Source organism: Rissa tridactyla, chromosome 4, assembly GCF_028500815.1.
Source record: "Rissa tridactyla isolate bRisTri1 chromosome 4, bRisTri1.patW.cur.20221130, whole genome shotgun sequence".
Classification (NCBI taxonomy): Eukaryota; Metazoa; Chordata; class Aves; order Charadriiformes; family Laridae; genus Rissa; species Rissa tridactyla.
Window position 1 is genome coordinate 10,893,871 of NC_071469.1, and position 15,730 is coordinate 10,909,600.

General features: G+C 40.2%; 1 protein-coding gene across 5 annotated transcripts in view; it reads right to left on the reverse strand.

Annotated features, from left to right (window-relative positions):
* Positions 1–15,730, reverse strand: part of FAR1 (fatty acyl-CoA reductase 1) — a 41,923-nt gene that overhangs the window by 13,581 nt on the left and 12,612 nt on the right. For 2 of the 5 annotated variants that reach the window (XM_054199842.1, XM_054199840.1), the window contains exons 1-8: positions 15,298–15,455; positions 15,000–15,194; positions 11,118–11,293; positions 8,236–8,415; positions 2,429–2,606; positions 1,327–1,371; positions 1,087–1,214; positions 441–508 (exon numbers count right to left, since the gene is read on the reverse strand). In XM_054199842.1, coding sequence (XP_054055817.1) covers positions 441–508; positions 1,087–1,214; positions 1,327–1,371; positions 2,429–2,606; positions 8,236–8,415; positions 11,118–11,293; positions 15,000–15,188 — 964 coding nt within the window. In that variant the 5' untranslated portion in view covers positions 15,189–15,194; positions 15,298–15,455. Of the gene's footprint in view, positions 1–440; positions 509–1,086; positions 1,215–1,326; positions 1,372–2,428; positions 2,607–8,235; positions 8,416–11,117; positions 11,294–14,999; positions 15,195–15,297; positions 15,456–15,730 lie in introns of those variants that run through there. The other 3 variants (XM_054199844.1, XM_054199843.1, XM_054199841.1) reach the window with 3 other exon arrangements.

The following is a 15,730-nucleotide window of genomic DNA, read 5'->3' on the forward strand; positions in this document are numbered from 1 at the left end:
AAGTATTACCATACCTCTCAATTATGCAGATGTACGGAACAGCTAGTTGTGGGCTGCTTATCCTTACGTATTTAGTAAGGTTGGCATTAAACCCAACATCACTAACTACCGCTCCTCTGAGCAATGCTTTTCTCTGCACACTACCCACACTCTGCAGATTAGGTCATGTCAGCAGCAAACAGAAAAATAAGCTTCAGTTATAATGGAATAAAAAAAACCCACCAAGAACAAAACGGAACAGTGATAATGCTGCAAGGGGAGAGAATTAACAATGGAAGATAATGAGAAAGCACAATACACTGCAAAATTGAGAGGTATGTATGGCTATTATACTAATTTCAACAATAAAAATGAAATAGGACCACTGATTATAGCCTGTGCTTTTATTACTTGACCTTATTTTTCTAACAAAGTTTATGAAAAAAAGAAACTTGGCATACCAACTTCACCCCAGTGGAAAGGATTGGTGCCACCTGTTGTACAGTTATATACCATGATCTTTCTTGGTCTGCAGGGAAAAAAGACAACAAGTTAGAAGATAAACAACCTTTTAAAAAACACAGACAAAAGACATACCCAAAGGTATCTTTTCCCTCGACAGCATCATTTACATGGAGAAAAACCCATCAGTCTCACACTAAGATTTTTTTGCTTTCTATATCATCTTCCAGTATTTTTCTCCTTCTTTAACTATCATATTTCTTTTCTTCCAGAGAAGGTGTCACCTACATTACCGTAGATTGTATTGATTACAAGACAACCCAGCAAGTAGGTTTCAGGCATAGCCTGTACAACAGTATCAGTGGATGATGTCTTCCTCTTTAGTCTAAGAAAGTTAAGTTAAACTTTGAGGGACTAATGCTGTTATAACCTTAGATTCCTTTGTCCTGGGGGAGTAGCAGGACACTGATTAGACTCATAGAATTGTTTTGGTTGGAAGAGACCTTTAAGATCATCAACTCCAACTGTTAACCTAGCACTGCCAAGTTACCACTAAACAGTGTCCCTCAGTAGAAGTTCAACAGAAGACTGATTTATTAAAATGCACAATATAATTTCAAAATATGCAGTACTGTCTATTGTCACCTGTTATACCTATTAACTCCAGAATACCAGGCTGCAGCCAGTGTTGCATTGACAACAACATCTACTGGAACAAGATCTGCTACTGCATTGTTGGAAGCTCTCATTGTTCGAAGAATTCCTTTTCCTGCCTTAAAGAACAAAACAAAAACAAAAAAAGAGACAGAAGAGCCACCAGTAAAACATGTGAAACTTTCCTGCCTTCCAAAAGGAGGAAAAAATTTAAGTATATTCATTACTTACAGCAATGAAGAGACCACTAGGTCCATTGAAGTTATCAATCCATCCCTATTATGAACAAGGGGGAGGGAAAGGATTTGGTTAGAGTATATTGAAGTCAGCAGTTTCAAGTGAAAATTTGAGAAGCTTCTACAAGGGTAAGGGATGGAGGGAAAAGAGAATATAGAGGAGAAAGACATTAATTTCCATGTCTCTAAATGAAGTTCTTGCATAGCAAGATATGGTGATGTAACAAGTTGCTATGACTCAAACAAGAGCCCTCCCTGTAGATTCACTGTTCCTTCAAAGCGAGAGGTGAGCTTGTTTATTTCTTAGTGAATAAGAAAATTGCAGGGCATGGTCTGTAAAAATATATTTATGCTGAAAGTATTCCAGTTTACAAGTATTGTCAGACTAGCTTCTAGGAACTCATAGAAGGCAGAGAAGTAGCTTTGCTATTATTATTTTTTTATTTTCAAGTAGAAGAGATTCTTGCTCAACTTTAGTGACAGTATTTAGATACTATATAGTTATTGGTTTGACAGGTACATTGTACATACTCAAAGAGGTATGCAAAGTAATTATATGGATTTTAAGGGCTCAAGATACATTCAATCTTAAACTGTAAAAGCTATTCCAACACCACTCTCCCACACAGGAGGAAGCATATATGCTATATATCCATATACTATACTGTACACAGAATTTGTGCCATCCCCTGCAAAGTTCACAGGGTTTGACTAAAGTGGAGCACAAACATCATTATGTCCTGCAGTCCCCAGTTTTCTTAGTCACCTACTGACATACCAAAGCATCTTGAAGAGGGGAAAAAACAAATGAAGATACACAGACTCATGATGCAAAAAGCTGACAATTTCATGCGTGAGATAGTATCTCCCATTGTGACACAAGTGTATTGTTCTATGATTAAAAGTAATTTACCTCTAAATTTGACGCACAAGAACACTGTATTAGACTTTTGTATTACGAGTTGTTATCCAGAAGCAACCAAGCCACAACTTCATAGTCTAATAGATTTTCCTTACAAAGGTCACTAGATAGACAGGCTGTCAGTATGTACTATAGTTTACAGGCAAGATGGTCAGGTGAAAACTCAATGACTTACAGGAAAAGGATCCTTCCAGCTAGCACCAACAATAGATGGCCTTATAATGGCTGTGTTTAATTTCGCACCTTCTTGTTGTACTACATATTCAGCTAAGGCTTTTGTATATATATAAGTATTAGGTCTGTCGCCTATCAGTTTAGGAGTAATATCATTCACTAGGCCATCATCCATCCACCTAAAAAAACAAAATAAGAGGTGTAAATTACTACATGCTGCTTCACTGGGGGGGTGGGGGTTGAGAAGTGTGCACGCGCAAAAGCAGTATGTAAAAAGGATAGCCAGATAAATCAAAAATACTTTGGAAAGTAAAATTAAAATCCAATCTCTTCTTCAAAACACCATCCAAGGCAAAAAAAAAAAATCATCAAGAAAAAACCACACTAAAACCACCAAAGTCCTAGCATTCCCCTAGAAAGCTGCATGAGCACAGAGGAACAGGAAATTCTGTGGAGAAATTCAGGCAATAATTAAATCTCACTTCTGTACTCTATGTTTCTGCAACAACCCTAGTATCTAACACTGAACTAGTACACTTCAAATCTCAGCTTGATTTTTTAGACTTTAACATCAACTTCCACAGAAGTTAGCATGTCACATACTTCTTTCTACTTTAAACAGATGGAAGTTGTACAACATTTCCATATGCATTTGCATATCAAACAATTAGCGTCTACTGACACCTTATATCACGCTTAACTTTAAAACCACGTAGCCTCTTCAAATACAATTCATCAAAATATACGAGTTAGGGGTTTTTTCTTATTTAAACTGAAGGCCAATCCAGAGGCCAGAAAAATCAAGTTTAATAGAGCCTGCCTACTACTCATTTTGATTATGAACACTACTATTTAAGTCAAGGTGTCAACTGCATACGTAGAACCCTTCTGAAACAGGATCTTGAGGATGAATGTTATATTTGAGATTCTACAGCAGCAGTGTAGTTAGGCTGGTTTAAGGACATTACCACCAACTTACAGAAGATTGTTTATAATGACTTCATACTCATTCTGTTTCAAATTAAACCATAAAACCTACGCATTTGAAAGTAAATGCCAAGGAAGAATATCTTTCACCAGAACATATGCCCAGTGCCAAAAGCGTTTTGGAACTATTTTATACAGCGTACTGTAGAAAGTAAGTAAATTTATGAACTTCGTTAAAAATTAAATCTTCTTTTTTCTTTTGTTCTTAAAGGTAGCATGATTTTTTTTCTCCTTTGAAGAAGAGAGGATACAGACTGAAATGAAAGCAAGTTTCTCAGTAAAAGAGAGGAGGGTTGCACATTCAGTATCCACTGAAATAAGCATACTATTTACTTTTTTTCCCCAAGTAATTAATTTATTACATACCAACTATAGTGCAAGTATTACATTCCTTTACAATAATCCTAATGCTATCAACTAAGTTTTCAAACATGAAGTGCAGGCACAACAGGGTAGTCCTTGGGACTGACTGGCTTCTCCTCAGTCAGCATTAAGTCACCTAGAAAGTGATGCCACTGCAGAGGAGTCCCAGCCACATTACAGGCATCACCCTCCACTTTTGTGGTGTTACGCAATCACACACCACCTCTGAAGCAAGCTGTGGCACCGTGTTTCTCCCCTTAATTTAGTTAAGTCTTGCAATTTCATCTTGCTTCCCAATTCATTCAGCAGTTTGTATTTAAACTTGTAATAACCTTCAGTCATAGCACAGAAGCGTGCCTCTTGAACTACTGCTACTTTGGTGTTTTCCACTTCAAAACAGGACTTGGATTTTATTTGCCTCAGCCACCCAACATCTTAGCCACATAAATGGAATTTAGACAATATTGTTATTCACCAATGTTCTGTTACAATCAAAGCTGATGCACGTCAGACTTCCACCATGATACGAAGTGTGGGGGGAAGAGGGGTAGAAAAGCCCAGAAAGGAACACAAACCTAGAATCATAGAATAGAATCTTCATGGCTGGAAATGACCTTTGACATCGAGTCCAACCATACACACACCAACCATTGTTCTAATGTCCAACCATTAACCTAACACTCCCAATTCCACCACTAAATCATGCCCCTAAGCACCACATCTACATATCTTTTAAGTACGTCCACGAATGGTGACTCAACCCCCTCCCTGGGCAGGCTGTTCCACTGCCTGACCACTCTTTCAGTAAAGTAATTCTTCCTAATATCTAATCTAAACCTCCCCTGCAGCAGCTTCAGACCATTTCCTCTGGTCCTGTCATTATTCACCTGGGAGAAGAGGCCAACACCCACCTCTCTCCAGCCTCCTTTCAGGTAGTTGTAGAGGGCAATGAGGTCTCCCCTCAGCCTCCTCTTCTCCAAGCTAAACATGCCCAGCTCCCTCAGCCTCTCCTCATATGACCTGGTCTCCAGACCCCTCACCAGCCTGGTAGCTCTCCTCTGGACACGCTCCAGCACTTCAGTGTCCCTCTTGTACAGAAGGGCCCAGAACTGAACACAGTTCTCGAGGTGAGGCCTCACCAGTGCCCAGTACAGAGGCACGATCACTTCCCTGCTCCTGCTGGCCACACTGTTCCTGATACAAGCCAGAATGCTGTTGGCCTTCTTGGCCACCTGGGCACACTGCTGGCTCATGTTAAGCTGTCCGTCCACCAGCACCCCCAGGTCCTTTTCTGCCGGGCAGCTTTCCAGCCACTCTTCCCCAAGCCTGTAGCGTGGCTTGGGGTTGTTGTGACAGAAATGCAGGACCCGGCACTTGGCCTTATTGAACCTCATACAGTTGGCCTTGGCCCATCGATCCAGCCTGTCCAGGTCCCTCTGTAGAGCCTTCCTACCCTCAAGCAGATCAACACTCCCACCTAGTTTGGTGTCATCTGCAAACTTACTGAGGGTGCACTCCATCCCCTCATCCAGATCATCGATAAAGATATTAAACAAAACTGGCCCCAAAACTGAGCCCTGAGGGACACCACTGGTGACCGACCGCCAAGAGGATTTCACCCCATTAATCACAACTCTCTGGGCACGGCCATCCAGCCAGTTTTTAACCCAGTGAAGAGTACACTTGTCTATGCCATGATTCGCCAGCTTCTCCAGGAGAATGCTGTGGGGGACAGTGTCAGAGGCCTTACCAAAGTCCAGATAGAGAACGTCCACAGCCTTCCCTGCATCCAGAAGGCGGGTCACATGGTCAGAGAAAGAGATCAGGTTGGTTAAGCAGGACCTCCCTTTCCTAAACCCATGCTGGCTGGCCCTGATCCCTTGGCTGCCCTGGACTTGCCATGAGAGCTCACTCGAGATGATCCTCTCCATGATCTTTCCTGATACCGAGGTCAGGCTGACAGGCCTGTAGTTTCCCAGATCCTCCTTCCGACCCTTCTTGTAGATGGGCGCCACATTAGCCAGCCTCCAGTCATCTGGTACCTCCCCTGCTGACCAGGATTGTTGATAAGTGATGGAGAGAGGCTTGGTGAGCTCTCCTGCCAGCTCTCTGAGTACTCTTTGGTGAATCACATCCGGCCCCATAGACTTATGTGCGTCTCAGTGCAGAAGCAGATCATTGACCACTTCCTCCTGGATTATGTGTGGGTTGTTCTGCTCTCCATCCTTATCTTCCAGCTCAGGAGGCTGAACACCCTGGAGATAGCTGGTCTGACTATTGAAGACTGAGGCAAAGAAGGCATTAAGTACCTCAGCCTTCTCTTCGTCCTTGGTTGCAGCTTTCCCCCCTGCATCCAGTGAGGGATGGAGATTCTCCCTGGCTCTCTTTTTGTTGACGTGTTTATAGAAGCTTTTTTTGTTGTCCTTAATGTTAGTGGCCAAGTTGAGCTCTAGCTGGGCTTTTGCCTTCCTAATTTTCTCTCTGTATAACCTAACGAGATCTCTGTACTCCTCCTGAGTTGCCTGTCCCTTCTTCCAATGGTGGTAAACCCTCTTTTTATTCCTAAGACCCATCAGAATTTCCTTATTCACCCAGACTGGACATTTTCCCTGCCCTTTAGACTTGCGACACTTGGGGACAGCCTGCTCCTGGGCCTTTTCCTTTAAGATTTCCTTCTTGAAGGGCGTCCAGCCTTCCTGGACCCCTTTGCCCTTCAGGACTATCTCCCAAGGGACTCCCTCAAGCAGTGTCCTGAACAAGCCAAAGTCCACCCTCCAGAAGTCCAAGGTGGAGGTTTTGCTAACCCACTCCTTACATCACTATGAATTGAAAACTTGACCATTTCATGATCACTAAACCCAAGACGACCTCCGACCACCACATCTCCCACTAGTCCTTCTCTGTTTGTGAACAGTAGGTCTACCAAGGCACTTCTCCTGGTAGGCTCCCCTACCAGTTTTGTCAGGAAGTTATCTGCCATGCACTCCTAGCCTGCCTGCTGTCTGCTGTGTTATATTTCCAGTAGACACCCGGCAGGTTGAAGTCCCCAACCAGAACAAGGGCTGGCAATTGCAAGACTTCAGCCAGCCGCTTATACAATACTTCATCTGTGTCCTCATCCTGGTCAGGTGGTCTATAGCATACTCCCAGCACAAGATCTCCCTTGTTTCCCTTCCCCTTCATCCTTACCCATAAACACTTGACTTTATCATCACTGGAATCTAGCTCTGTGCAATCAAAACATTCCCTAATGTACAGAGCCACACCCCTGCCTCTCCTTCCTTGCCTATCCCTTCTGAAGAGCTTATAGCCATTCATCGCAGCATTCTAGTCGTGACAGTCATCCCACCACGTTTCTGTGATGGCAACTACATCACTGTGCCTGCTGCACAACAGCTTCCAGCTCATCCCGTTTGTTGCCCACGCTACATGCATTTGTGTAGATGCACTTGAACTGGGCTACCGGTTTCACCCCCATCCTTGGCCCTTTATCCCTAGGCTCATTACTAGTGGGCCTGGTTTTATCCCCTTCCTCCTTCGTTTCTAGTTTAAGTCATAGAAACAAATCTGTTTCTATGTCTCTCAGTCAGCTGTTGACTAGAGAGATCACTCTTGTATAGGTTTACAAAAGCCTTCCCTCATTCCCATGAGCTCTAAAATACAGATGGCTGTCCAAGCCCAAACCAAGCAGTTTAAGTTCTATTTATCCTGCTTGTGAAAAGCAAAGATATGCAAAAATATGACTACTTCCAAGTTTCTCATTTGAAAGTGTATTTAAAGTCAACATTATAAAAAAAGGTTGGTTCAACATACATTCTAGGTAGTAGTTCATTTGTTCTTAATGTTAGTGCTCTTCTTTCTATAATAACAAGTTAAAGAAAACATTTTACTTTTTAATTTGTTATTTTTAGTTTCCTCCCCTCAGTTAATACCCAATTAAAGACTAAAAAGCTACAGAAAACAGATTTTTAACGTCCGCGGTCTCTGAATACTTAACAGAACTAATTCTACAGTTGTGCTTCTGAGCAGGTAAGTAGTATTTCAGTATCTCAGTCTGATAGCAATGGCTTTTAGGTGGATGTAGTGGAGGCTGCTGTTGAAGGGCACTATACTGGTTTTATCCCTTTCCTTCACAATGCCAGAGCTAGCACACTTGTAACAGCACACCTTTTTTTGTTTTCAATAGCTTCCAATTCGGGTCATCATACAGCTCAAAACCTGCCACTCTCAGCATATAGGAAGCATCATGAGTAGGTATGAACATCCCTCTCCTTCAGTATGACTCCACACCTAGCCCATCTCCTTTACGAAACAGGGAAGTGTCAGCCATGCTGTCAGACTCACAGGACAGCATAAGCTAATTTCTTCGTCTTTCAGGTTCCTAACCATTTTTTGGTACTTCATTACTAGGAAGTGGTTACAGATTACTGAAGTAGCTTCATAAAACATAACACATACTCGAGAGAATCTATCAGTTTCTTGGGATCAACAGGAGGTGGATAAACTATTTCCTCAATCTGTTTTCGATTGCAATATGCAAAGGCAGTTGAAACGTGCACGAAGACTTCCAGATTCTTCATTCGCTGTGCCAAGAAGAGGAGCTGTTGTGTAGCAATCACGTTCAACTGAACAGCATCTCTGTTGATTAAACAGAAATTTGATTAGCAGAAAGCACGACAAAAAACAAGCAAAAAGAAATAACTAGTCAATTCACTCTTAAAAGCCTCAGTGATGGGTACATAAAGTATTCCTAAATGGTCCACACACCCCCAGAAAAGCTGTACGGACAGTGTCCTAACTTCCTCCTAACACCAATACGCTGCAGTTTTAATCTAGAACATCTCCCAGTGTTCAGGATAAGTTTCCCAAGTTTTACCCTGTCCTTATTGCCATCCCCATGCTCCATTATTAGAGTGGGAAATTAACCATACCTTTGATCTCCTCAAACTAAATCCCAATCCTACGTTTTTCATAATGTGAAGGAAATAATGCAACACAACACCTAGCTGCCACATGAAATGTATCTCTGAACTTCCTAGTTCAAGTTGAGTTAGGTCAACAACTCAGAAGGGAGGCTTAAGAGTCAGAGACCAGCCTCTTCTTGTAGGAGAGCACAAGGCTCAATAGCACAACAGGATTACACAAAGGAAGGAAAAAAAAGGGGGAACCATCAAGAACAACACTTTCATCCTCCAACTTCTCTGCTTCTCATTAAAATAGAGCCCTTAACAACACTGTAGGAAAGTAGGTACATCTCTACAATTCCCACCAGAACACAGCTTACTGACTACTATGATTTTTATACAATTAGGATATTTTCTCCACACTATCAAATTTACTATGGGCACTAGTTTTCTTGTACACAATGGACTGATCAACTAAGTTTCAAGAATACAGCTAAATAAAGCTTTATCAAAGTCTTTGCAATAAAGTGTTACATTAACAAAAAAAAAAAGAACACTCAGTCCCCTCAAATAAGCACTAAGTTTAAGACTCCTTTACCACACATTATTACTGAAGCACTGGGGTGACAGGAGAGGGGGATTGCTATCCCAAAGCAATTAACATAAATGGAAAACGTTACTTCTGAATACATTAGTGGGTGAGGCTTTTTTTTGCCAATTAGGTTTGTTTTATTTATTTATTTGGTTTTTGTTCCAAAAAACCCACACTGTTCTCCTCAGTCTTCAATGCTTCTTTCCAAAAGTCAGAGGCAGGAGTTAATCGGACCTGTATGCATCACTTTAAGATATAGAACTGTATAGGAAGTACAAATGAGCAAGAATTCCAAAATAAGCCCAAGTATTTTGTTTTCTTGACTTTATTCCTATCACTGGCCCCAAGCCAAGTATTCTGAACTTTACATTAGTTATTTCTGTTAAATATCTGACGAAGGCTGCTCTAGGTGGTCTTCAGATTTGTAAGGTTCCTCCAATCATTCCAGCACATGTGTTAGGAAAGAGCTGAGGACAGAGCAGCTAAGAAATGTTCAAAAAGCAGAGGCTTTTTATACCAAGATTCCATTCCACTGGCCTTCCAAATTGTTTTAAAGTCCCTCTGGGCTTTTGTCAGGTTGGTAGTTCCTTAACATTTTAAGACCATGTAACAGTGATAAACACAGGCTCCCTTATGACATTTCAGCAGGCAGCACAGCATTCTCAGAGAGTTAGTGCCAGCCTTTGTAACAACTGAAAGAAAATCTGAGGTGAGAAGTGGTTTGTCTCAAAGTTTACTACCTCTCTCCCCCCATAAAAATTAGAGCTATTCATGAAAGTCCTTTACCCAAATTGGATATTCATTCCATTATTTCAACACTAAATCCAGTCATTGTTTTTGCCAAAAAGCAAATACAATCTTTTCTTGCTTATGGTACTCCTTTCTCTAGTATTTCCTTAGTGTATTTTCCGTACAACATGGGAGTTTTCATCTTTCTTCCTCTGCATCTACTTCTCCCTACTCCCTCCAATGCAAACCTCTATTCTTCTCAATGAAGGACTCTCTGAAGACATGGAGAAAGCTGAGCAGTATTTGATCGCCTGTTTGTTCATCAGATAGAGAGCAAGTGCTAGAACTTCCCCTACATACAGTTTTGCCAAAAAGTCACCCTCTGAAAACGTGCATTCTCCTTCTAACAAGGAAGGCTAAAGGAGTATTTTTATGTTCCCTTTTACACACTGAGAAAAAAGCTCTAATACTACTAGCGAGCACAGTACATATAGCTACAGTTTATTCATATCCTTCCTACCCACCCCAGAGATCAGAGCAACATATGATGTTAGGAAGACTCGGAATAGCAACATGTTCCCTAGTCTCTTCAACAGCTTCCCTTCAGAAAGAGTTTGAAATTCAGGCACAGGGATTTAGTTAAAAACAAAAAAAAAAAACCCAAAACATCACAAAAAAGAAACACAACAGAAAAGAACCAAACAACCACCACCAAAAAAACACCACACAAAACCTGAGGGGCCTATAGCAAACCTACAAGAATAATTTATTTAGTTTAAGACAAATAGATTTGTCTTTTTGCCTAAAGCTTTAAAAAAATATTAACTTTTCCATGTTGAATAGCGTAATTCTAACCTCTGGCAAAGCAGGTCTAAGTAATATGCCTCCATCTTCCTAAGTAGAACAAATGAAAACCCAACAGCTTAAGAAAAGTTTTGGGGAAAAGATTGTTACCTTAAGGGGCATTATGAAATTAACCAAGCACACAAATACCTGAACACATGAAGTAGCCTGACAGGCTGAGCATTTGAAAGATTGCACAGACACCTCATTTACCCCCTCCCTTTGAGTACCACTGATTTACCAAACCAGAGTATACAGAATTTTAGACTCACCTTAGTGTTTCATTGAATCTGACTGTAGCAGCACAATGAAATATAATATTAGTGCATTCTATAAGTTCTTCCTTGATTGGTTCACTAAGGTCCAGTTCAGGCTTTGTAAGGTCACTCGTAATTACTATTATTTTTGCTTTGAAGTCTGGTTGCTCATCTCTCAACTTGTCAAAGAGCTGTTAAAAAAAACAAGACTAAAATTTCAAACTAAAAGCCAGTGAAGATAAGATACACGTTTCATTTAAGTGAAGAAAACCCCCACATTTTCTGCCTATACAGAGTTATACCTCCTTATTTCTCAAGATCATCAGTAAGTTAGAACAATATTAGGAATATTACAACATGTTACTGACTTCCCATGAACATATTCAGTGATGTAGTTGTGCACACTATCCCACGCAGTGAAAGCAGTATTGCATGCATTGTATAGAAGGTAGTAAGACTTCAATTCACACTTTTTTTTTTTACTACTTATCCCTATTCTTAAACCAGAGCTCTATCAATATCATAAGAAAGAAGGAATGGTCTCTATTAGATACCAAGACTCAAAGAAATTTTAAGTAGCAATCTAAATACTGCAATCTCTTTTCTCTGACCAGAAGGAAAGAGAAAGGTCTGCTCACTTCCCAAGCTTGATATAACTATTCAAATTCTTGCAGACTTGCACAAGTCATACTGGTTTTTAGGTTTACAAAGCTTTCATCAAGCTTTAAAAACTTGCTGTGATTTAAGAAATGCTATCCTGGAATTATGCCAGTTTTGTGGAACTTCCAGATTAAAAAAAAACAAACTGTTTCCCCAGTTAGTTAAAAGAAAAAAAGGCAGGGTTAAAGGCTGCATACTGTGTTAGAACATCTGATCAAGTCTTATCAAGTTGGTATTTAGCTATACTCACTGAAAAAATCTCACCTGTATTATACTCCATCATATATTCTCCTCACAATTAACTGGGTTCTAACCATATGGCTTAACACACACAGATAAAAATTCTTGCCTCATCTTACTTACATTCATTAGTATGCAGGTTTTCCTGACCAAACTAGTACTGTGGGAATAGAACACGCTTGAAAGTTTCACCAGAGCAGACCCCCTTCTTAATTGTACAGGGGCCAGTATCCTAGCAGCTGCTTCAACACAAGTCAACTAAAATGTATTAAAATCACAGCAGTACCTTCCCCCACTTCCAAGCATGCAGTTATACCAAATGCAAGTAGTTAAGACATTTCCTTACCGAATGAAAATAAGTTAATTTTCAACAATAAATTGAGCCACCTAAAGGTACAGTTTCATGGCTCTTAAGGCATTTTAAGTTTGTACTGCTACCAGATTGGTCCCTCTCCTAACTTTATTTTCACATTGCTTCTCCTACACTGGCAATAGCAAGTAGCCCTATGGCTGTGTGACCATACCAGCTTGGGGGTCTGCCTGAAAATACTTTTTTTTGTAATTACTTTTTCAGGTCAACTGTGAGCTAATACAGCTCGCTGCATGGCCACCTAAAGTACGAGTGGTAATGCTATAGAGAGATTATGAGACATCTCCAGGGACAGAGGCCTTGAATTGATTTCCCAAACATGAAGTTTCACCTTAAAGCACCAAAGCTGCCATTTAATGCCCCTGCAATTCTTAGAGGTACAGCAAAGAGTGGTTACCTAAGGGCAGGAAGCCTTTTCTCATTTTGAAAATAAACTTGCCGGTTTCAGTTAGAACGAACTGCCTCCATATTATTGCGTGGCATGCATTATAATAAAAAAGCAGTCCCATGGATAAGCACTTAAAGAACCAGTCTGGTATTTTTAGTTTGTACATTATATCTGTTCTGCCCCTTTTTACACCCATAGTCATACATTATTCCTACATACCTCATACTAGCACTGACACCAGTACAAAGGGGAACAAGAACAAACACCTACAGCACATGGGAGATCACAGAAGAATTAGATATCTGATGCCCAAAGGAAGTATAAACCTCAACATTTTTTGGCTGTTCACAGGCCAATTTATTTCAATTATCGCATTCACCTGTCCAGATTTTAAACTCTTCAAGAAACAGAATGTCCAAGCACCTGTAGAACACTTAGTTGTCCAGTTGTAAGGGCCCTGCCAGTGATTTTTCACACCTTGTATGGACTCATTAAGACAACAGATCCTATTAAAACTTTTCAGTCTTTTGGAGGAATCTCGATTACATTAATGCCAGTTAAACAATACAATTTCAGTCTAATTTGTCTCACCACATGACGAGGAGAGAAAAAGCATCTGGCCCTATCTGCATCTCTGCACAGACGTACAACGCCATCCATTTATGTTCTTACTCTGGGGACTATTATGTAGGACCACCTCAAGCAGTAGTCCTGCTTACATCAACATTGTTACCTCAGCAGGAGTTGGTATAGACTACAAGCAGAAGATTTGGACTCAATTTTAAAAGCCTTTTACAACACATGAGTTTCCCAAAAGCTATACTGAGGCTTAAGTTTTACTGAAGTTTAAGTCAGTCCACACTACTGGTATTCTCCTCATTGCCCAGATATTCATTTATTTGGGTAGTAGAGTATGCAAAAAAGGGATCAAGAAGCTTTTCCATTCTCATCTCAATTTAGCCTGGAGATCTTTCCCTTGTTTCAGGGAGTGACAAACTGAAGAATTTTATGTAGACAGAATTTGAGACTTTTAAGACAGAACCCCACTGTAACTCATTCTGTTGCATTTTATGACATTGCATGGGACTACAAGCAGATGCCTTTGGGCAACAAGCTACAGTTTTGACATGGCTGAAAAAAGTAATTTACTAAGGACACAGCCATCCTCATGCCTTCTTCACTAGTAATCTTCACTAGTCAGAGTCATAGCAATTCATTGTCTTACTTTAAAGAACTTACCCCTCCTAGCCTAAATCAATTCATACTTTCTTATTGATCTCCTATAAGCACCTTCTAGGGACACATTTTGCAGAGACTACATTGCATCAACGTATTTCCTAAGCCTGAAAAATTAAACTGCCAACTCCCATGTCCCACAAAAGAAAGTCCTGGATAGAAATAAACAAACTCTGCTTTAGCAGAGTTCAGAATTTAGAAACCTCCCCCCTGCCTGTTTATTCTTCTCATCATAAATGGGATAGCCTGTAGTAGAGATATGGGCAACTCTGATAGATGATACTGCATGTATTAAGAACGTTCATCCCAGCTCACCAGAATATCAAGGTAATAAGTTTTTTTAGAAGGAAAAGTATTCCACCCAGCATGCAAAGAAAATCATTTAGACAGCCACTTTGATAATTACATATTTTGTTGTCACGGGTCTATAGTAATATGTACGACTAACAGAAATCCATAACAGACTCTATTAAGACAAACACTTCTGTTCCGTTTACAAGCATAAACTATTTAAACACCCTGTTGAGATCACATGTTCTTGCTTACTGGTAGATCCAATAATGCATTCAAGAAAAAGGAAGCACTAAGCCTCATCTACAACAAAGAAAATAAGGCACAAGGAGAAAAAGTTACTTGCTTGAGATCTAAAGAAGGGTCTCAATCCCATCTTACAATTCCTAGTCCACATGGCTTCTTGCACTTGATTATATATTCTCTTAACAAGTTTTAACTTGGGTGTTTTACTTTTCATTTCTGCATTACAGCTGAACATCCTCCTCCTAAATTAAATGCAGGATAATTTTCCACTGCTGGCTTTGCTAGAGACTAACAGGTTGAAAACCAGCTATAGAAACATTGCCAGGTCTTGAATTTTATGTTTCTGTTAGAATGAAAAAACATTTAACAACAGTATTTTGCTTTAGATAAACAAAACTTGTTCTCAAAATGAAACGGGAACATTAAAGAAGGACAAAAATGTACTTTGTGAGCGTATGACACATACCTTACCACTGGTAATTTCTTCTATTCGTGCTTCAGGTGTCTGCCCCACTTTGTGTCTTACCAATACATACACTGCTTTCACATTAGGACAAGATCTTAGCAGCTTCTCCAGAAGCACTTTTCCCATGAAGCCTGTAGCTCCTGTCAGGAGGACATTCTTTCCTTCATAGTATTCAGGGATGGAAACCATTATGACCTTAACAAAAGTTTAAAACAAAAGTATATTAAAGAACTTCTAGGAGTTCAGATTTGCAGAAAACATAAACAAACAGCACAGATGCAAACATTCTATCTCATACCTGAAATAAATGTTTTCACAGCCTTTTTTTTTTTCTCCCAAACCTACAACCAGTACTTAAAGATGTCTTTTTTTACCACACTTCAAGAGAGTCCCACAGGGTCACTACAGTCGTCCCAGATCATCTTGTAAAGTGCCCCTGTTAACAGTATCTTAAGGAATCAGACACTCAGTCTAGCAAAATAGCTCAACTTCAGTCTATTTTTACCTCTATGTGCATGGTCCTTTACCACTCTAAGTGGTTGTTCCATGTAAACTAAAGGTCATACCATTAAAATATAATCGCAAGTAGATACTTTGAATACATTGACAGAAGACGGAGCCAGGCATCTGCCAACTGCTGGCCCTGGTATTTTGCCTGTATCAGCAAAGTCCCCTGTTAGTGTTAGGCTGAGCCTTCCTACAAATTATTCTAGGTTAGAGAGAAGGTACAG